We start from the raw sequence: 22,555 nt of genomic DNA, 5'->3' as shown, positions 1-22,555 counted from the left end.
GGTGGTCATAATTAATCTTGGTCATGGGATGTGAAATTGGGTAACTGCATTTATTTCATTGACCAAGCTCTAAGTTAAAAAGGACTTTTCTCAAACTTTGTGACATACTCAAATTATTAAATTTCACATCGGATGGTTGTAAGTAATTGTGACTTCCTTATATCAAAGAAAAATGATCTCATTGTCAACAATCCCTTATCTTTTGATACAAGGTTCAATCATTCCTAACTATAAGACGCGTGAAATTTGACATATTAGGTTGTCACAAACTGCAACTTTTTTTTTTGACTTGATTTTGAGAATGGTTAATCACCATCCCTAGTTGATTTCATATCTAACGGCCAAGATGATTGTCTCCTTGTATAGATGGTAAATGGTCTTATTCTATACTTTTCTGTAAATTGTTCCTCTTTGACTATATATTATTGACAGAGAATAAGTAAGGTGTGACTTTCAAGATCTGTCTACTATTTGGAAATTGTTTCATGCGGATTGGACCACATTTCTACAATATGCGGTCTAAAGGTATAAACCATCCATCTTAAAGATGGATGCAAATAGGTGATCCATCTAAAAATAAGTGTAACTAACGGTCCAAACATTTTCTTTATATAATTATTATTTTTAGTTTTCAAATTTTTTTTTCATATTCATGATCTCCATGTTAAATATTATATATTCTCTAAAAATTTAGATCAAATTATATTTAAAAATATATTTATCGTCAAGCCCTTATTTCTACAATATGTAGGCTAGACGCATAGAAACCGTGTCCCCACTTTTTTCTCCCCTATTTTCTTACTATCTTCTGGCGCAGAGAAACCGTCATCCTTCCCCTGTCAAAAATGTGGACGGTGGAGATCTAAATGCTACATACAATCCGTGTGCCACATGTTATTTGCAATGTAGTACATGCATATGCTATATGATCCCTATAGACTATACAACGCACACTATAGTACTTGCTTATTTCCAAACAGCGTGCAAACACTGCAATCAACCATCTGATATTGATGGAGGACAGTTGGAGAGCCATTAAGTAAGGAAAGATGAGGGAGAGTTGGAGAGCCATTAAATAAGGAAAATTATGCAAAGAGAATATTTATTTTTAGTACAAGGAGGTCCCAGCCATTCGTGTCCATCAAATTCCTAATGTCCATCAAATTTCTAATCAAATCGTTATAAGTGTATCTGTAACTAAACTCAAAACCCAAAATTTTTTTTTTTGAACTTCGTGACACATCTCAAACTATCCATTTAGACATTTAATGACTAGGATTAATTATAACCTCTTCGTACTAAAGATAAATTGTCTCATAATATACAATACCTTAAATAAAACTCTCTCCAACTCAACATTTAAATGATACAGAGAACTATTTGTAACCAAATAGGACATAAAAATAGACCTGAATGTATTGATTAAGATCAATTGCCTTATACAAATTGTTTAGAATCACCCCTACCAATCATTCATCAAATTAGAAGATAGGGAATGTACCATTGACCACGCCAAAATCTGCTACATACGTTTGGACTTTGTTTGAAGAAATGGTGCAACTTAATTATTTGATTTTGACAACTTGGGGCGTTTGTTACCTTTGTGTACAAAATGTAAGGGTCTCATTGTATAAAATCCCCAAATATATTTGTTGGCATGCATTATATGACCCATATGATCATCAAAACTCCTGGACCATGATGTTATTGATGTCTTATTTCCACTCATCAAAATAGTGATGGAAAGGGTGGCTTTATACAACTCCCAATGAGTAGGACATCTGTTCCTGCTTTATCTCCATCGGTGTAGGAAAAATCGGGCAGTTCAAATTCTGACAGCCCAATTAGATCGGAACTGGCTAGTTCAGCCATTTTTGGTAAAGTGGTCAGGTATTTTAAAAAAAAATCATAGAAGATTATATAAAATCCCAAAAAATATGAGATTTTGTTTGTAATGCATTTTTGGATGTTTTTATCATTTTGAAAAAGATTAGAAATTGTTTTGTCCATTAATATTTATTTTTATATTTTCCCATCATTTTTTGGAAAATTTAAAAAATACCAATGGGCATAATACGATTATTTAAAATTCATATTTTCATTCATTTTCAACTTCATTTGGATGTGCTTTGTTTAATCATGCTTTAAATGTACTTTTCATATTTTATTAGATTTTTTTTATTTTTTATTTTTTAATACATTTTTGACTGCCTGGGGCTTACCTAGTTAGGCCGATTGAACAGGTCGGTTTACTGGTTAAGCCAGTTATACCGCTTCCTGACCCATGTACGATTAGCTATTCCAGTTTAATTTTTCTTACACTGATCTCTATCACCATCCAATCCATTAATTGACGGCCATAAAAAGAGTCGTGGTTGTTATCATGATCATATCGATTGTGTTTTATTTTGGGTTGCATGGTGTTCTTCACACAATACCCGAAGCCACTGTCAATCTCTGTACAAAGTTCAAATTTTTTTATTAATATTTGAATGTAGCCAATGGTAAACCAATAAAGATTTTGCGAGGTTAGAGGTCCCATGTTGCATGGAACAGTTAAGGGAGCTTTGCGAGTAATGATAAATGATCTTTATATTTATGTCTTTTTGGTGTAGTTAGCCTAGTATTTCACTATTTTTCTTTTATTTAGCTGAGAAAATCAATGGTTGAGCTGGAGATTATGATGGCATCTTGAATATATTTTATTAATGCGATAATCTACAATTCACAACTCTTAAAATTACTAGGAGTAACTATGTGATTTCTTTTTTTAAAAAAAGTTATTTTTTGTGATATCATATTCATCAAATAAGGGTGTTAATATAAATATTACTAAAAAATAGTGAGTACTTTTGTCATCTTTATAAATAAGGGCAAGCTTTTTATGCTTCTCCAGCAACATAGAAGTTCTATCCTCCCTCTTATCCAACTGTCCATTATGAATGGAGGGCTAAGATTGCCCCAATCACAATGTCACGTCTCTACACTATTTTATTTTTAATTTTTATTTTTTATAAACTATTCTGATACCAAATTTTAGATGTCCATTCTTCTATTAAACTCGCACAAGAGAAAAATATAAAAAATATATTTTCAATAAAATAAAATGATCAAAATACTTTTGAAAGTTTCAAGGGGTATTTTGATCATTATATTTTATCGAAAAATTATTTTTAATATTTTTTTTAGGTGCGCCCCAATGAGAAGATGACACGTACCAAATTTTATATGTATACAATTTGTATAAAAAATAACTAAAAATAAAATACTTTGAGAAGTTGGATCTAAGATCAAACGATGAGTGGCTCTGTTGATCAAAATTGCACGGTTGATCAGTAGGGGAGGATAGAACTTCTATGCTATAGGGAAAGCATAAAACCTTTTCCCATACAAAATAAAATTAAAATATTTACTAAATGATAAGAGTACTCTACAAATAAAGTCTATCCAAAGGTCTGCTTGACGAATGGGTGGATTTAGGCGAATCAAGTGGGTGGAAATGATACAAGGCCCCTATGTCAACAGCTTTCAGTAAGGTAACTAAGGGGTAAGGGTTGACCTAAGACACTAACTTTCAAAAGGCTGCAGTTTGTATTGAGACGAGGCTCTAAACAATCAAAATAAAACCCATTTTCAAATAATATCGAAAAACGTGGTTTCAATGCTAAAAATTATTGTGATAGTCTGACGTGGGCTCTAATGTGATTGTTTAGGGCCCAGGCTCTATATAAACTTCTTTGTTCAAAATGTTATTGTATTTTTTAAGAACTTTCAAATTTATCATTACTTAATAATTAATTAGGTTACATAATAAAATAATTTTTTTTTTGATAAATAGCCCCATCACAACTCATTTATAAAATAAAAAAGGGGTTATAAACTCTAAACAAATCCTTGGTTTATTAATGGAAAATGGGGGCTTGCTTTATATATCAATGGGCACTGCTGCAGAAGCTGAGGAATCAGACAGACCCTAAATAGTAAGGAATCTTGATGTATAGATGAATGAATGGGCATCATGCTTTTAGTGAGAGCGAGAATGGAGGGTAAAAGTGATGAGAGAGAGAGAGAGAGAGAGAGAGAGATTCCTTGAAAGTAAACGTGTGTTTCAGTGACAGAGGGAGTCTTGTGAGCAACTGAACTGTGTGTGAGAGAGAGAGAGAGAGAGAGAGAGAGAGAGAGTTAGGGTTGGACATGGCGCTAAATCTTTCAGGGAGATGGGTTCTGTGTTAAAGAGAGAGAGAGGCTCAATCTTAAGAAGAGAGAGAGAGAGAGAGAGAGAGATATATATGAGACTCAATTAGAAGTAATTAGTCCTCATAAGTCATGGTAATTATTTTGTCAATAGTAACATTTATCAATATGTTGATTGCTTAATTTCTGTGTGCCCAAAACAACACGCGTGTGGCGATCACACGTGTCGACAGCCAAGAGAGGATAACTACTGCTTTTGGCCACAGGTGCCACACGTGTTGCAATCTGTCTGACCCTGCCCTTCTAGAGAGCCTGTGCATGTTATACCCATATTTGGTACCCCTATTTTTGGGCCTTTTTGGCCTTCAAATACCTACCCCCCCCCCCCTAGCCCAATTTGCCATCTCACTCACTCTCTCTCTAACTCGTCTCTCCATTTCTCTCTCTAGCTCTCCCTCTCCCTCTCCTCTACCCTCTCTTTACTTTCTCTCTCTAGATTTGCTCCTCCCTTTATGGCTCGAACGGTTGATCCGTTGGTCGTTGGCAAGGTGATTGGAGATGTGATGGACATGTTCATGCCTAGTGTTAGGTTTGTTGTTCACTATGGTCCTAAACAAGTCACTAATGGTTGTGACATCAAGCCTTCTATCACCGTTCACCCTCCAAATGTCCAAATTGCTGGTCATCCTGACAATCTCTTTACCATTGTAAACTCTCTCTCTCTCTCTCTCTAAAATATCTGTCTTCTTATAACTTTCTCTCTCTAAATCTGTACGTGAAGTTCTACAACTTGATGGTGCTAATGTCTTTGCAGGTGATGACAGACCCTGATGCACCTAGCCCAAGTGAGCCAAGCATGAGAGAATGGGTCCACTGGTAATCGATGAGTTTTTTTTTTCCTCCTCTCTCTCTCTCTATGATCTATGCATTTCTTCGATGTGGTCTTTGTTTTTGTTTAAATCTTGGTGGTTTTTTTTAACATAGATTCATAGCCTCTCTCCTATTTTATTTCCTTTTCCATATATTTCAGTGTTGGGGAGTGAGATCTCATGAAAAGAACCTTATTCGTATACTGACCATACTTGCTTCATGTGGGGTTATGAATTTTCAGGATTGTCACCAATATTCCTGGTGGCTCTGATCCCTCTCAAGGTGCTCTCTCTCTCTCTCTCTCTTGCATGTGCACCAGTTTCAATTCACACTTAGATCTCTTCTCTCTGTTCCAATCTCTTTCACACACGCATGATAGTTGCATGTCCTCTCTCTCTCTCTCTCTAGATCGTTGCATGTCTACTAGTTTTAGTAGGAGAGAGATGGTTGCTTTCTCTCTTCCGACTTCCGTTGCATATCACCTCTCGCATGCATGCATGCATGCACCTAAGCTTCTCTCTCTTAGATACACACACACATTAACTAACTGCATCTTCTCTCTCTCTCTCTCACACACACACACACACACACAATTTGGTTGCATCTTTACTCTCTCTCTGCATCAACAACAGATTAGTGCATACTACATAATCTTCCTCTATTACATGGAGTTGTTTGCATGATCACATAATCCCCCAACTAGGTGCATCTCCTTCTACTTTTTTTGTTTCTTCACTGATAAAATATCATTAAAACTCAGGGAAAATGCCAAACATAACTTCTCTCTGTCCCTTTAACATAAACAGTTTTCTTAGCTACATGACATTCTGTTTTCGTTTCTTCATCTCTTGAACTCGAGGAAACCACCCATAAACTCTCTCTCTGTAGATTTCTCTCTTGACTTACATGAACGGTTTCTCTCTCTAAAAGCCACCCATAAACTCTCTCTAAAATATATAAAAATTCTCTCTCTAACACAGATAAAAAAAATGTTTGTGAATAATCAGGAAGGGAGATTCTCCCATACATTGCCCCTCGGCCCCCAATTGGCATCCACAGGTTCATCTTCGTGCTCTTCAAGCAGCAAACTCCTCTCTCTCTCGTCGCCCACCCCCTCCCCTCCACACGTGCCAACTTCAGCACGCGTGCCTTCGCCGCTCATAACGGCCTCGGTCTCCCTGTTGCCGCCGTCTATTTTAACGCCCAAAAGGAGCCCGCCAACAAGAAGCGCTGAGCCTCCTCCGCCCGCCACGTGTCTCTGCCGTTAACCTCCGTCTCACCGCATAAATAAATTTCAACAGAATCTATATACTCGCTAGGGCCGTTATCTCGGGTCTTTTTCGCCGTTTTTTGTGTTGGAAATAACGGTAGGGGCATGGTTGGTATTTTGTGTTTTTCAAGTTGTGGGCTCAGCTTTAAGTTCCTTACTGTTATTATGAAGAATGAAATGTGAATGTGATAAAATATTATTGCAATTTCTATTTTGTTTGGTGCTCTTTATTTGTGGGGTGATTGTGTTATTTTGTGCTTGTGTTATTATTGGGTGGTGGTGCCGTTACTTTGTGGTCTCTTTGAAAAATTGAGAAGTGTGCGAGTGTGTGTGTGGAATTGAGGGTAATTGTCTCCTACCCAATGAATAAAAAAGTGAATGGATTCATCCATTTCTTCATATACAAATGGTGCCCACGTGTGAGAAAGGGGGATGCTATTTCCTTTAAGAGTAATACCACTTACCCCCAAAAAAAATTAGCAATGCCACAATAGTAATATTTTCCAATTACAGCCAGCCTTTTGTAATTCATTAATCATGAGAGAGAGATATTTTCCCTATATATATATATAGAGAGAGAGAGACAGGTTATGTTGAGAATAATGCTACAATAAGAGAGAGAGGCAGGCTATTTTGTTAAGAATAATGCTACAATAAGAGGAGAGAGAGGCAGGCTATTTTGTTAAGCATAATGCTACAATAAGAGGAGAGAAAGGCAGGCTATTTTGTTAAGAATAATGCTGCAATAGTAATATCTTTCAATTACAACCATGCTTGGTAATCCATTAATAGAGAGAGAGAGGGGCAGGCAATTTTGTTGAGAATAATGCTACAGTGGCATTATTTTTCAATTACACCCAAGCTTTGTAATCCATTAATCATGGAGAGAGAGAGAGAGAGAGAGAGAGAGAGAGAGAGAGGCAGGCTTTTTTGTTAAGAAGAATGCCACTATGGTAATGTGTTTCATCGCAGCCAAGTTTTTGTAATTCGATAATCATTCAAGAATGGAAACCTACAGGGTTTCATTTCCTAGTTCTTGTTGTAGGCAACTCTCAACTTTAAATACTATTTTTCACCCAAAAAAGCTTTAAACTTTAAATACTATTTACATTTATGCATGCTTACTAACCAAAAGTGTGCTCTAAACTATGTAATTTAACTTATGATATCAAAGTTTTCATAAACTATAGTTACAATCTCCATTTCTACCTTCACAATTTTGGAATAACTAGCACTAAGAGTACGCACTATATATAATATGGGCCTCCTCTTAGTTGGTATTGAACTATACAATAGACTGTTATTGGTGGTATACCGTACAGAGGCAGTCACAGTAGTCTAGTAAAAAAAAAAAAACCTATAGTCTACTACAGAAATTATTGCTAGGAATGCTACTTCATTGGAGTCAATACTCCCCACGGAAGCTTTCAATCTCGAATCCAAAATCTTATTTTCGAATTGGACTTTTGCTAACAATGAAAAGACGTCTCTTTTATGGAAAGCTATAATGATTTTTCTTTACAATAACAATGAAAAGACATGTCACTCCTAAGAAAGGTCACAATGAATACTCAAATTTCAATTTTCATTAAGATAATGAGAGAAAAACGGAAATTGGATTTACTACAAGCTAATAATATCTTCACATTGGTGAGAACATACATCATCAATGGTTAGAGATTCAAATCACTCCACAGGAGTGCATTCATTTTACTTGCCCATGGTTTTAGCTTTTAACTGTGTAACTTAGCTATTATCTTCTTAAACATGGTGAAGTAAATGTACCTAAATATTACTGAAAATGATGTACAATAACTGTTTTATCATCATGCCTTAGGTGATAAACTCCAATTTAAGAACTTAGGGGATAAAGTCAAATTTAAGAGCCAAAAGTTCTCATTAGCTGTAAAGCGACTGTATACTATGAATATGTGGACACCAGTACATGTAGGGACCGGAGAATCGTAACCGTTTGTTTCCCGAACCGGCCGACACTGACCTGCCATGCATGTTACCTTAAATTGGCAATCGGCACGTGGAACACGGGAACGTTTTCGGTACAGGGTATTCGAAAACAGACACCTTTCTTTTTTTTTCTCTCCTTTTTTTTTTTTTTGCAAAGCTAGTGGGGTCTGTACATGAACCACACCTGTTGAATTAACCTCGTAGGATATGTACATTAAGCCCAAGACTACAATTATGGTTCATATAAATCATGGAGTACAAATTTTGTGTAGTCATGATATGTGATCGATGTAGCTAGCTGATCAAATTCGGCATCCTATCAAAAATTATTTTTTTTTCAAATTTTATAACTATATAAAGGGCCATATATTGGTTTCAAAAGTTTTAAAGTGAAAGGTTTATATGCTAGAAATCCAGTTAAGATTGTTATCTTTCAAAACATCATCTGAAAAAAATCCATTAGGTTTAAAATTAATGAGCAATCAGTAATTAAAAAAAATCACACTCGTTGCATCCATTATATTACATAAAATCACTCACAATCCATTATACTCCCTAGGGATCACCCACTATCTATCTAGCTGCTGTATTATTTGTCTCTCACACACTTATTTGGTGATTTTAGAAACCTCTACTCTTAAAATTTTTTTTTACGGTATGTTGCCCTTATATTAATTGAAATTGCCCATATCTTTTCTTTTTTATTAAATCAGTCGAGGGCGTTGAGTGTGAGGGCATTGAGTGTGTAACTAGATGCTCCAAATTTTCAAATTTCAAAATTTTGAATTTTTGTTTTACATATCGCATATCCTCAAATTTTGAGACCTAAAAGAATATGGAAAAAAAGAAAAGAAATTCAAACATAGATATAATCAAAATGCCCCTGCAAATATTTCATTGGTATGTTGCTTATTTTGTATAATTATTTTTTTAATATATTATTCGCATGTGATGGTGAGATGTACACACTCAAAAATTTAAACGAATCAAATTTATAGTAAAATTGTCCAACGGAATAGTTTTGAAATTTGAAAAATTGCAACTGTTCAAACTCAATAGGAATATATGCAATAACACAATTTACTTTTGATACAAGGATGTTGTTAGATTTGAGATGGTGCTTGAGGGTGTGTTATTGTTTGGACACAAAATCTTAAATAAAATTTCTTGAATGTTGTGATACAATTTCATCGGTTGAATTTCACATCTAATGGTCAAAAGTGAATGTGACCTCCTCATACAAAAAATGAATGGTATCATGGTATGCAATCCCAATATCCACTAATTTAATGGCAAGGAAAGATCAAGGTTGTTCTACTTAATATATGGGATTGTATACAATGAGAATATTTACCTTTAGTAGAAGGAGGTCACAATTACTTACAACCATCCGATGTGAAGTCTGATAGCTTGGGTATATCATAAAGTTCAAAAATATTTCTATTGGGCTTTGATTTTAGTCAATGGAATTAATGCAGCCACCGAACTACACATCCAATAGCTAAATTAAATTGTGACTACCTTATACCAAAAGTAAATAGTCTCATTGTATATTTTTCCTTAATATAAAAACCACCAATTGTAAAAACTTTTGTAGCAGTACCTTCTAAAATCACCATTTGTATGATGCGTTTAAAATCTTCTATATATATATATATATATATATATGGGCAAACTTTCTATGCTTCTCGTACAACATAAAAGAGATATAGTTTCTCTTTTCCAACTGTCCATTATAAATAGACGGTTGAGGTGGTCCCAATCACAATGTGACGTCTCTACATTGTTTTATTTTTAACTTTTTGTTAGGAAATATTTTGACGCCAAATTTTTGGTTCCACTCCTCTCTTAAACTCACACTTGTGAAAAATATAAAAAAATATTCCTCAATAAAATAAAATAACCAAAATACTCCTAAAATTTTAAGGGTATTTTGATCATTATATATTAACAAAATTTTATTTTTAATATATTTTTTTGGTGTGCCCTGCTGAGAAGATAGCACGTACCAAATTCTATATTCATTCAATTTGTAGAAAAAAAAAAAAAAAAAACTTTGAAACGTCAGATATAGATCAAACGGTAAACGGCTCACTTGATCTAAATTGAAAGTCTCGATGGGGGGAAGGAGTATATATATTGTATGTTGCAGTGGAAACGTAGAAACCTTTCCCCTGTATATATGCCTCACCTCAAAGAATTCATTTTATTGGAGCCCACAAGTTACCCTAGTGATGGGGGAATGGATCGTGAGCAGTGACGGTACCTTCATCCAACAGAGTTTCTATAAATTCATGTATGCATCTCCATTTGGGCCAATTATTGCAAATAGGGAAATATGACTAGTTAAAGAAAGTGGAGGGAGGATCATACAGGGAGAGAGAGAGAGAGAGAGAGAGGAAAGCCATGGACCTAAGCTTCTATGAGCTCTGGGGTTACATTATGTGTATCAAACAATCAATCTCCTCCTCCTGTACCAATTATTATCGATGGGGCAATAGAGTAGTTGGAGAGAGAGAGAGAGAGAGAGAGAGATTTCTATGAATAAATGAGCTACATTAGTAGCAATGTCCTCCTCGTGGGCCAATTATTATGAATGGGGGGCAATACGAGTACTACATAGAAGTGGGGAATATTAATGGGTTAAATTAGTACCAATGTCCTCCCCTTTGGGCCAATTATTATCAGTGCGACAATAAGAGTAGTTAATGGAGGTGGGGGACCCTATAGAGAGATAAACAGAGAGAGATAGAGTAGTGGAGTTAGAGAGAGAGAGTAGTGGGGTTAGGCGGTCAGCCACTACGCTGAACCAGGTCCTGGTTGCTGGCCACAAGACCGGCAACTTGTCACCCAAGTGGGGTTTATGTGGGACCAACCTGCTCCTCCAATTCTAGCCATGAGGGTCCCCTCTCCCATGCATGAGAACTTTGTCCTTCCCATCCTTTTGTCTCCAGGGCTAAGGATATGTCCACTTATTAGCAATTTATTTTGAATTTTGTATAGGGTGAAGTTCCTATAAGGCCCAGGTTGCATGAAAACAAAAAGAAAGCCTCATCTTAAATCCTCACTCAAAAAGCAATTTCGGCAACTAAAACTCCATCATGGTTTTGAAATCAATTTTCAACACCGACAATAAAATTTGAAACTCAAAAAATGGTACAGATCTTACAGTTCTATGCACGCTTATTTTTAGGGTGAAATAGATGGTCTAGATAATTTATTATAATATATATTATTTTTAGCTTAAAATCTTAATTCTTTTTTTAAAACCATAATGTTCAAGCGAAAATGATCGATGTAAAGGTTTTTCTATGCTTGAATACTAATTTTTTTTGAGTTATAAGGTGAGGCTTTAATTATTTTAATAAAGCTGCAGCCCTATCAAACCATTTTCATTTTGTATATAATACAAATTAATATAACTTTCTTTTTCATATTTTCAACTATGTTCTCATTTTTACTGCAATAATACAACTCTCGTTTGTACTGCAACACTTAAATTCAAGAGTGCACTGTGCAGGAGTCGGCAAAGATGATCTTCATATGAAATTTTGAGATCCACTTAGTAAATAGGATCTTTTCGCATATGAAAATTTGGCAACCACTATAGTGTTTATTAAGGACCCGGTTTCTATGCGGCCAACCCTACATATATAGAAATGAGGGCCTTTAAATAAATCTATTTTTGAGATGGATTTTAAGACTTAAATTTTAACGATATGTAATCTCTAACATAGAGTTATGAATATGAAAAAATAAATAAATTTTTAAAATTAAAAATAATAATTCTAGTAAGAAAATTTGGACCGTTATTTTCCATTATTTTTAGATGGAACACCTACTTACATCCATCTTTAAGATGGATGCTTTACACTTTCTGGATCGTATATGTAGAAATGCGGTCCAACCCGCATGAATCAATTTTCTATTTATTAATACAAGTTTATATGATCAGACTGTTTATATTTGATATAAGGAGATCGCCATCATATTTAGATGTTGAATATGAAACTGGGTGGCTAAAGGTGTGCCCTCGACCAAACTCAAATTTCTAAAGAAAATTTTTCCAACTCGTGACACACATGACATTAATGCATTTGAGACATGATACTTTAACATGAATAAGACCTAAATAGATCATCAAGACAAATACATAGTTTACAATATATAATATTTTTAATTAAATTTTTTGTTTCGTAAAGTTGATAGCTAGGTTGATGAGGTTAACCCCCCTAAAAATTGGAATATGAGAGGTACTCTTTTATGGGGTTTTGTCCGAGGGAGTGAATGAACCATGTGCTCCCGCAGGAGCACATAATATTTTGTCTAATTTCTAAACATTGTGCGGCTCCCACTCAATGTTTTCGGTGAACAAATATTGGAGGTTGGTGGGTACAAAGGGCAAACCGAAAAAAGCAAGCCCTAGTATATTATTTAATCGGACGGTCAGTATCCAGGCAAGGGATTTTGCCTGCGGCGGTCTCGACCGTTTGTATCAGATGTGGCCCCCTGTTGGGACTTACGACGCTCGTGTCGGGACTTCCTCGGATTTTCCCTACAAAGGCAGGGGCAACTTAGTAATTTTTTCCCAATGGGAATCGGGCTCATCTCATCTGGCCCTTGTGATGGGAAGGGTGGTAATGGTTAGCTCGGGCGTGGTTAGGAGTGGCATTGGGCTTGCTGGCTTGGCCCTCATTGGTCAGCCTGGCTCTAAAAAATTAGGGCTTGAGTCCTAAAAAGTAGCCCGAGGACTTGGGCTGGACAACCATGACACGGGGGTAGGGTCAAGGTGGGTTGGCACAGAGCGAGACCAATTGGACCCATCCTGGCTCTCCTTTTATTTTATTTGTTCCAGCCTTGGTAGGGCTAGGGTAGGACCTGGGCCAATACCTCTTTGGCATGGCCAGAGCGGGCCAGTCCAATGGGGGCTAGTACTAGCGTTGGCCAGCCCTAGGGCCGGTATGTTGCTAGCCCTAGGTGTGGTGCATTACATCACGAGATGAGGCCTCTAGCTACAGGCGAGAGATGGGTAGGTTGACCTGTGGACCTGTAATTGGATCCAGGTTTGAACCTCCAAAAACTGTTCAAGACTTGACCTAAGTTGGGTTTGATTTGGATCAGGCTAGGGTCGGGATTGATTCGACATATTAGTATAAAATTCATTTAAGTAATAGACTCCATGTAGTATAAAATAAATAAAATATTATTTATAGATCTAGACCCATCTAGACTTGATGGGTCAGATTCATGTCCAATTAACTTGGACCCAACCCTGGTTTGGGTTTGTCTAACTTAGATCTAGTCAAGTTGGATCCGAGTCGAACTCTAACCTGTTCCCACCTCAGCTTGTTACCACCTCAGCTTGGATCCCCGCTTGTTGTTTGGTGGGTCATGCTCGTCTTTGTTTGATCATCTTTTTTTTTGATGTTATTTTTATTTTACGAATCTTTTGAAAATTTTAATATATGATGAACTTAGACCTTTTTTTTTACATAATATTTTAAAGCTTTTGGGATTTTTTACTTGAATATTTTTTTTTATTTTTTTAAAAGTTATCTTAATTTTTTAAATTGTCTTTATATTTTTACCTCATAAATTTTTGTTTTAATTTTAATTAATTAATTTATTTTAAATATTTTTTTTAGACCATTAATGAAACCGAACCAAATCGCGAACCTAACAATCCACCACAAATTTATAGGTGAATGATCTGCCCCACTAATTCAAAATTTAAAAGTTTACTTTAATGGATTGGAGACGGATGAGGTGAGGTAAAAGTCAATTGGGGCATTGATGAATACGTCCTAGCCCCGCCAAGGGAGGGGCTCGAGCCGAGAGCTGCCCTTAACCGCCTGCGGTCCAAGAGTGTGGTGAACACGTGTGGGTCCTCGCGCGGGTGGGGGGGACCCAATCATTTCGCAGGCACCCTGGTGCCCCGACAGATCCCCTTATCTGGAAACCTGCCGGAGCGGCGGGCAGTCGCCTTCCTTATCGCCAATTTTTCACCGTCGATTGCCTTTGCCGACAGCGTGGAGGATTGCGGGCCGTCGAGTGACATGACAGATGAGAGTGATGTGTAGTGCATTTCGCCTTGCCAAACGGCGGTCAATGGCGGCCGGACCGCACACTGCACCTGGGGAACCCCACTATCTTTTTCTCTCTTTTCTCTCTCTCTCACTCTCTCTCTCTCTTGATTATAATTTTCTCTCTATTTATTGTTTCATGCTCTCTCTCTCTCTCTCTGTAAATTATTTATAGACTTTGCGTCCCTTGGCTTCTCCCTCCTCTTTGGTCTCTCTCATGCCTCAGTCTCTCTTTTGAGAGGCTTCGTTACCTCCTTCATGCCTCTCTCTCTCTCTTACCTCTTTCATGCCTATCTCTCTCTCTCTCTCTCTCTCTCTCTCTTATTTGAGTTTTAGTTTCTCTCTTATCTGTTTCATGCCTCGGTCTCTCTTTCTCTTACAGCAGGCTTTGCAACCCCCCTTCTCTCACCTTTCATACCTGACTCACTCTCTCTCTCTCTCTTAATTCTCTCTCCTCAATCTCTCACTCTCTCCGCCCTGAGTTGTCTTCATCTCTCTGCTCTTTTTCACACCTCAATCTTTCTCTTAATTGTTTAAACGCTTCGCCTTCTCTTTTGATAACCAGCTGCACCCTTCTCTCCTCCTACGTCTCGCCCTCTCTTCTTCTTCTTTTTTTCGCTCTCTCTCTCTCTCTCTAGATCGCAAAGGAAGGTACTACTCCCCATCTCTCTCTACGAAAACCCTAAAATATCTCTCTCCTAAAACCCATGACCAAAAACTACAATTCCCCAGTCCTCTGCTGAAAAATCCAGTCAGTAAATCTCTCTCTCTCTAAAGAAGAAGAGGTGGAGAGATGATGGTGGTCTCAACTTCCCTTGATCTTACCATGGCCATGCCTGGTTCCTCTGCTTCTGGTACTCCTCCCACTTCTGGTAAGCAATATCAACATCTCCATGACCTTGATCTCTTATACAACTATTTTTTTTTCCTTTTTTTTTGGGGCAACAAATGGGTTCGATATAGAATTTTCTCAGGTGCCTGCAAGGATTGAAATAACTTTCTGTTTTTTTTTGTAGAACTGCTAATTTTTCCAAGGGGTTTTGACATAAATGAGCCTCCTTATGAAGATGCACGAGCAGTGAGTGCAGAGGAAGATGAGGAAAGTGGGGGTGGTGGTGGTCCACCAAGAAAGAAACTTCGCCTCACCAAGGAACAGGCTCGTTTGCTCGAGGAGAGCTTCAAAGAAAACCATACCCTTAACCCTGTAAAACTCTCTCTCTCTATAAAATATTTCTCTCTCAATCCTCTGACTCTCTCTCTCTCTTCCTCTCTCAATCTTGCAATTCTCTCTACAATCTCCCTCTCTCAATCTTGCGACTCTCTCTACAGTCTCCCTCCCTCTCTCTCTAAAATCTTTTATGAGGGATCACCAAATGGCATGGACAGTGTTGGCAATTTATATATTGGAAAATATGTAAAAACTTTCTGGAGTTGTTTTGTCGAAGGGCTCCGAAGGAAATAGCTTAACTTTCTCTCTAATGAATTCTGCGTGATTTTTTTTTTCATATCAACTTCGTTAGAGAGAGATTTAGAGAGAAACAAAGTTTAAGGTATTCCCTCCTCTAACATCCTTCTATATGGCAGATTTTTTATGATTTATCTTATAGAAACTTAGGTTGGGCTCTTTTCTAGAGAGAGAAAGGTTTAGTGATTTTTTATCATTCTGGTTTTCTGGAGAGAGAAAAGGTTAGTGAGTTTTGCTCATTTTGATTTTTAGAGAGATAAAAAGTTTAGTGATTTTTAGTTATTTTGGTTTTTAGAGAGAGAACTGTGATTTTTTGTCTTTTTGGTTTTCTAGAGAGAGAACAGTTCAGTATTTTTTGGTCATTTTTGTTGAAACAGACGAGCTCAATGGTTTTCGTTTTGGTTTTTTTTTTTTGCAGAAGCAAAAGGAAGAGTTGTCCATCAAATTGAACCTCAGATCTCGTCAAGTGGAAGTGTGGTTCCAAAATCGTAGAGCTAGGTAGGCACCTTTTCCTTCTTTTTTCCTTCCTTTTAAGCTTCATTAGGATTATTAATTGGTTATAAACGGTGATGAACAAGCTTCATTAGGTTTATTAATTGGTTATAAATAGTGATGAACAAGAACAACCAATAATCAACCATTTGTCTCTTGTAGAAGAATGTTACAATCAATCTCATCCCTTTAATTTCAAAATGAGCAGTTGTAAGAAGGTCATTTAATAGGCAAAAATCCAAAAAAAAAATTCTTGGATTTGTAACTCACCCCAAACCATCGAATAGGATATCTAAAGGGTGGGAATAGTTGTGACCACTTTGTACAAAACATAAACATGATATATTTTGCATAGAGCAAAGGCTCTAACCTATCAAAGTAAAACACACCTTCAAATAGTATCGAGAAATGTAGTTTCGGTATTGGAAATTTTTGTGATAGCCTTAAAATATATTTTTATCTTTAATTATAAAATTTAAAACTTCGTAAACAATGTAGATCCAGCAGACCTACGAAACCTTGAAAATCTTGAAAATTGATGGTCTAAAAATGCATTACAAGATGCGTTATTTCCAAAACTTGAAATTCATGTTTTTCTCATGTCCATCTTCTTGAGGTCGAGATGATCAATTTGAGGATATTTGGGCATCAAAATAACCTCTTCCAGTGAATTTTTTGGGGTGCATCTTAATTTGATTGTTTAGAGCCTCACACTTACATAAAAATTTTCCTAAGATAAATGGTATCTTTATAAATAATCTCATTAATAAAGCCGATATATACCCAATAATAAAATAAAAAGTAATTGCCGACTTCACTAGGTTTACTAAACGATTCTAAATGATGAAATCATGCATAATTTCCTCAATAAATACCCAATAATTATTAGGTGAAAAAATGAAAGCCCTAATCAATGAAAGAAATTGCACTCTAGGGGACTTACTTTTTTTTCTCAATTAAATCAATAAATATGATAATAATGAAGGAAATATTATTCTCTAATAGAGGAACTTATAGGGAAATATCTAAAAGTTCTTGAATTATTTTGCTAATACATAATTGTGCGAGTGATAATATCCTATGACTACTAGGCAATAATCAATGTATAGCCCAATAAATAAAAAGTATTTGCATTGAAGGCCTATTAAAATATCGAAGGCTAGAATTAAAACGGTGAAACCCATGAAAATTGGCTGATTTCGCTCATGACATTTAATATGTTTATGAGAGCTTTCATGGATCATTGAATGCGTTATTAATTCAAAGGATGAAGGTTCTATAAAAAAAGTATTTCAAATCCTCATCGTGAAAGCACTTTCAGCAACGGAAATTTTTATGGCTCTAAAGTCAATTTTCAACACCGACGATAAAATTTGAAACTCAAAATATGTATAGATCTTGCGGATTTGTGAACGGTTATTTATAGGGTGAAATGGATGGTCTAGATAATTTGTTACAATATACGTTATTTTTAAAGTTTGAAATCTTAATTTTTCTTCACAACCATAGTGTTCAAGCCAAGATGATCGATATGAAGATTTTCCAATGCCCGATGTACAATTTTTCGATGAGTTATGAGCTGAGGATTTAAATAGCCATCAAACCATTTTCTTAATCGAAATTCTAACATGCTATGCTTACATGAAGTATGGTTTTGGGTTTTGGTCTTGGCAAATCATGAGAAAGACCCCAACCAAAAGCTGTTTTGCTTATACATTTTAGGACAAAAGCATCATAACGATTTGGACCATGTAGTGCACTAGGATATGCTTTAACCGGCATATTGCACCTTTAATTTGTTGGATTTTAAAGATCGCAAGGAACTACCCTTGTACAACCCGAGGATATGAGAGAGAGAGTGTGTAGATGGACAATGTAGGGTCACACTCAAAGTTTCACGAGACATCCACTTGAGCTTAAGACACTCTAATTTTCTTCAAGTATATTTACTAGTGTTATTATGATTGGCCACTCTTTGAATCTGTGAAGGGGTTCGGTCCAATCAAAATCGATTGGATTGAGTTTACGGGAAAAAAAAAAGAAATATAAATATGATAATTTAAAATATAAAATATACTAAGAAGAACTTGCCTGTCGTCATTTAATTGGTCGAACAGGTTAAAACTGTCTAGTCAACCTAGCTTAAACTAGTTAACATCGGTTTTGAGTGGTTTTCGAACAAGCCTCATTTTTTTCCTTGGGCCAGACCATATGAGGCACAAGTCAACGGTTTGATTAGTCGGACAACTAGTTTGATCCGGTATTAATAACTATGATATTTACTACAATATAAACGTTGTCCGCGAGATAATTGCATCAAATATTTGTTTTTCGCTCTATGAAGGAGCCAACTCATTGACATAGAACTAGTGTTTTCAGGATCGGACCCGCTATCAAACTAGTACCGGCTATCAAAGTAGTTCGGGTTTCAGTCCTCTCAAGACTGGTCCAACTATTGGTTGAACCGATGTGACTAGATTTGAAAAAAAAGAAAAGAAAAATAGATATAATAGTTTAAAAACATAAAATATATTAAGACGTATTTGCCCAACTTCATTTAGCTTGCCGAGCCGGATAAAATTGGCTGATCCAACCAGCCTAAATCGGCCAAATATTGATTTAGACCAATTTTCAGATTTCATTTAGACTGGCTGAGGCATCGGTCGGTGGTTTGATTGGTCAAACCAACAATTTGGTCCGCTCTTATTACCCATGCATAGAATAAGTAGGAATTCAAAAGGACCTCTTATGGCAAAAGATTTTATACTCCCATCGGAGCACAATGTACATTTATTGTATCTCGCTGAGGAAGTTTTTATTTATTTAAAACTTGGGAACTTCAGTAAGGCACCTACCACCTTGACCATTCAAAGCCTAGAGGCCATTCCTCCAGCCAGGAATAATTTTAGGGCCCAAATTTTAGGGATGTGATTTTTTCAACCTAGCGATCAGCTCAACAAGTAAAACGATGCGCCTTTTCCATATGCTTGAATGAATAACATCTAGATTGAATGAATAACATCTAGATTGAAGAAAGACTGTCCAATTTTTGAATTGTTAGATCTAAGTACCAAATGTTCAAAACTAAATTTTCTTTTTTTTGTTGAACATGCTTGTATAAAAGTTATATCAAAATTTCATGTCAAAAGTAAAATCCTTGCCTGTCTTTTGCTTGAGGAAGTAAGTATGTAATGTGCTCCAGCCAGAGTGTACTATACACCAGCTCTTATCTCATATATATATATATATATATATATATATATATATATATATATATATATATATATATATATATATATATATATATATATATATATATATGGTGCAGTTGGCATACAGGCACTTCCGTGGGTGTAGAGGTAAGGTGCCCTTTCAAATTTTACATGGTATATAATTTTAATGTAAAATGTTATTAGGATTATCTCAAAATCTATTTTTATATCTAATTATAAACTATTAAATTTAAAAAATGGTTAAAATCAAGTAGATCTATAAACATATGAAAATCTTGAAAATGGACGGTGTAGATAATATGTTGTAAGATACACTATTTTTTAGACTTAAAAATCTTTTTATTTTTTATAGTCATACATCTCGATGTCGAGATGATCAATCAAAGGGTTTTTCAACATTAAAACTACCTTTTTCGATGGATTTTTGAAGGGCATCCATAGTTCTACATTATAAGGTAGCATCCTTATATAAACTTTTTCCTATATATAAAGCTTATATCTGATGTTAATATTATGTTGTACGAATATAGTGCATTTAAAAAAAACCCATTAGAGAAGGTTTTTCCTATGTTGGAAAACCCTCAAATCAATCATCTCGACTTTCGACTTTGAGATTCATAGACATGCAAAAAAAGGAATTTCAAGTCTTAAAATTAGTTCATCTTCTAAAACATTCATTGGACCATCCATTTTCAAGTGTGTATAGATCTGCTTGATCTTCACCATTTCTGGAACGGTAAATTTCATAAGTGGGGGTAACAATAGATTATTATATCATCGCAAGGGTTTGTGGCACCGAAAATGCACTTTTGGCAGAGTTTTGAGGTGCGCCTTGCCTCAATAATAAAAGGTTGACATTTTACATGAACCTCACCATATATAGACGCCCAATGCCTATGGGCGAAAATGATCAATGTTTTCACCCATAAGCTCGGCGATGTCTATTATTTTTAGACGACGTGGATTAAAAGACCGCAACAGATCTATTATGTCTTTTGTGGTACCGCAATAGACCTATTATGTCCGTTGTGGTACCGCAATAGACATAGCATGTCTGTGGCGGTATTTTTTCATGCAAAAAAATACAGGAAACCGTCACGGCTCTCGTAAATCCGTGACGGTTTTTAAGGCAAAACCGTGCATGTCTGTGACAGGGCGAAATACTATTCAATTTCGCCGATAAGTGTTTTTAAGAGTTTATATATATATATATATATATATATATATATATGTGTGTGTGTGTGCGCACGCGTGTGGAGAGAGAGGGAGGGAGGAATGAAGGTTTGGATTGTTTTATGTAAATGCATTTCATATATATATATATATATATATATCGCGCGCCCGCACGAGTGTGGAGAGAGAGAGAGGGAGGGAGGTTTGGATTGTTTTATGTAAATGCATTTCATGTGTTGCAGGACCAAGTTGAAGCAAACAGAAATGGAATGCGAGTACTTGAAACGTTGCTTTGGTTCACTCACTGAGGAGAACAAGAGGCTCCAAAGAGAGGTTGAGCAATTGAGAGCTCTCCGGGCCCCTCCTCCAACCGTTGTCTCCTTAGACACGCGTGTCGCCTTCCCAGCCTCAACTCTCACCATGTGTCCACGTTGTGAGCGTGTGAGCAGTACCGCCCTGGATGACAATGGTCTCTCCACTCTCTCCTTTACCAATCTCCCTAAACCCTCAACTCTATACATTAGACAACCATCAGCAGCTTGCTAGAGGCACCTTTTGTTCAGTGTTACATGGACACCGACACATATACCGTATTTACCACGTGTCTTTGTAGCGTTGTTGTTGGATATACATGTAACTACAATAATATTTATATCGGAAATGATATGATAGATCATTTCACTTGATGGAAAATGGCTAAACTTGTTTTGCAGATATCTCTTTTATCTTGCTTTTTTCTTGGGATATATGGATGTTTGAGTACTATTTGTTCGAGGACGGAATTGTATACAATAAAACCGTTGTCTTTTATATATATATGATAGTTTGAAACACCCCAAGCTGTTAGATGTAAAATTGGATGACTGTGGTGTGTCATTTTTTTAATACAAGTCTCAGAAAAAAATTTTGAAGACTCCATGTGACGGTTAGGGCTGGTGGTAACCTATTGAATCGAATGTACAATAGTCTTATTTCATGCTTTCTTTAGCTGGCATCAAAGGCTAAAAATGTACGATACAACGATTCGGTGTCCAGGTGAACAATAATTGCTTGTTCAAGATCAAACAATTGAGGGTCAGTCACAAACAATGTCAAAGATCAGCTCAAGCAATCTGGCGAACTCACAAAAGAAAGAGAAGGGAAGGGGGCATCTTCCTGCACATAATTTGCGTGGGGATCAATAACTGTTTATTCAAGATCAGATAACTGATACTTTATACTCAGTTGCAAACAATGTCAACGATCAGCTCCAGTTATCATTGTCGAGCCATAATTAATGCGAGTTATTGTTGTTGACTCACAATCAGCCACTCAATCAAAATCAAATGGTTGTCGGTCCCAGATCCAGACATAAATAAATTATGCAATGGGCTTACGGAAACTCAGCTGATTATGAAAAGGTTAAAATGAACCATAGATCAATTCTATGGAAATGAAACACAAATAATAATGAATAATTCATATAATAGTAAATGAGTCAAAATAAGACCGGAGGGAGTGACACGGGTGAGAGAGGAAATGAGTATGGTTGAGAGAAAATGCAAAGGGGGAAAACTACCATGAAAAAGGTGGTTGCTTTGCAAAAATTGTAAATGATTAGTTCCACATAAAGGGGGAAGATAGTAAAGGAAGGCGCATGACATAAAGAAGAAAAGCACCATGCCTTTAAATTAAATACTCAACCACTTTTTTTTCTCTTAAGGTAAGTACTCAACCACTTCTTTAAATTTAGCCTTTTTATGTTTTTTTTTATAGAGAAAACGGTTACCAAGGCGCTCAATAGTCAAGCCAAACAATAATACTATGCAAA

General features: G+C 36.1%; 2 protein-coding genes across 2 annotated transcripts; both read left to right on the top strand.

Moving 5' to 3' along the window:
• Window positions 1-4,543: 4,543 nt before the first annotated feature.
• E12A11 (PEBP (phosphatidylethanolamine-binding protein) family protein) lies at window positions 4,544-6,543 on the top strand. Its single transcript, XM_006849682.3, has 4 exons — window positions 4,544-4,901; window positions 5,009-5,070; window positions 5,306-5,346; window positions 6,072-6,543. Exons 1-4 carry the CDS (start codon window positions 4,707-4,709, stop codon window positions 6,296-6,298), a joined length of 525 nt encoding a protein of 174 aa, XP_006849745.1. The 5' UTR covers window positions 4,544-4,706; the 3' UTR covers window positions 6,299-6,543.
• A 7,979-nt stretch (window positions 6,544-14,522) lies between these two features.
• Window positions 14,523-21,578, top strand: LOC18439520 (homeobox-leucine zipper protein HOX3). Its single transcript, XM_020670355.2, has 4 exons — window positions 14,523-15,254; window positions 15,399-15,586; window positions 16,266-16,345; window positions 20,988-21,578. Exons 1-4 carry the CDS (start codon window positions 15,176-15,178, stop codon window positions 21,289-21,291), a joined length of 651 nt encoding a protein of 216 aa, XP_020526014.1. The 5' UTR covers window positions 14,523-15,175; the 3' UTR covers window positions 21,292-21,578.
• Window positions 21,579-22,555: the final 977 nt, after the last annotated feature.

This window comes from Amborella trichopoda, chromosome 4 (genome assembly GCF_054954075.1).
Source record: "Amborella trichopoda isolate Santa Cruz 75 chromosome 4, AtrichopodaSantaCruz75HAP2 v2.0, whole genome shotgun sequence".
Taxonomy (NCBI): Eukaryota; Viridiplantae; Streptophyta; class Magnoliopsida; order Amborellales; family Amborellaceae; genus Amborella; species Amborella trichopoda.
Note: the sequence above shows the minus strand (reverse complement) of the source record. Positions and strands in the feature narration are given on the sequence as shown.

Bases quoted from the DNA above. Each gene is read 5' to 3' on its own strand.
- E12A11 (XM_006849682.3), top strand. From the start codon at position 4,707: ATGGCTCGAACGGTTGATCCGTTGGTCGTTGGCAAGGTGATTGGAGAT. The intron at 4,902-5,008 runs GTAAACTCTCTC...ATGTCTTTGCAG, and splicing joins CTGACAATCTCTTTACCATT to GTGATGACAGACCCTGATGC. The intron at 5,347-6,071 runs GTGCTCTCTCTC...GTGAATAATCAG, and splicing joins TGGCTCTGATCCCTCTCAAG to GAAGGGAGATTCTCCCATAC.
- LOC18439520 (XM_020670355.2), top strand. From the start codon at position 15,176: ATGATGGTGGTCTCAACTTCCCTTGATCTTACCATGGCCATGCCTGGT. The intron at 15,255-15,398 runs GTAAGCAATATC...TTTTTTTTGTAG, and splicing joins TGGTACTCCTCCCACTTCTG to AACTGCTAATTTTTCCAAGG. The intron at 15,587-16,265 runs GTAAAACTCTCT...TTTTTTTTGCAG, and splicing joins AAAACCATACCCTTAACCCT to AAGCAAAAGGAAGAGTTGTC.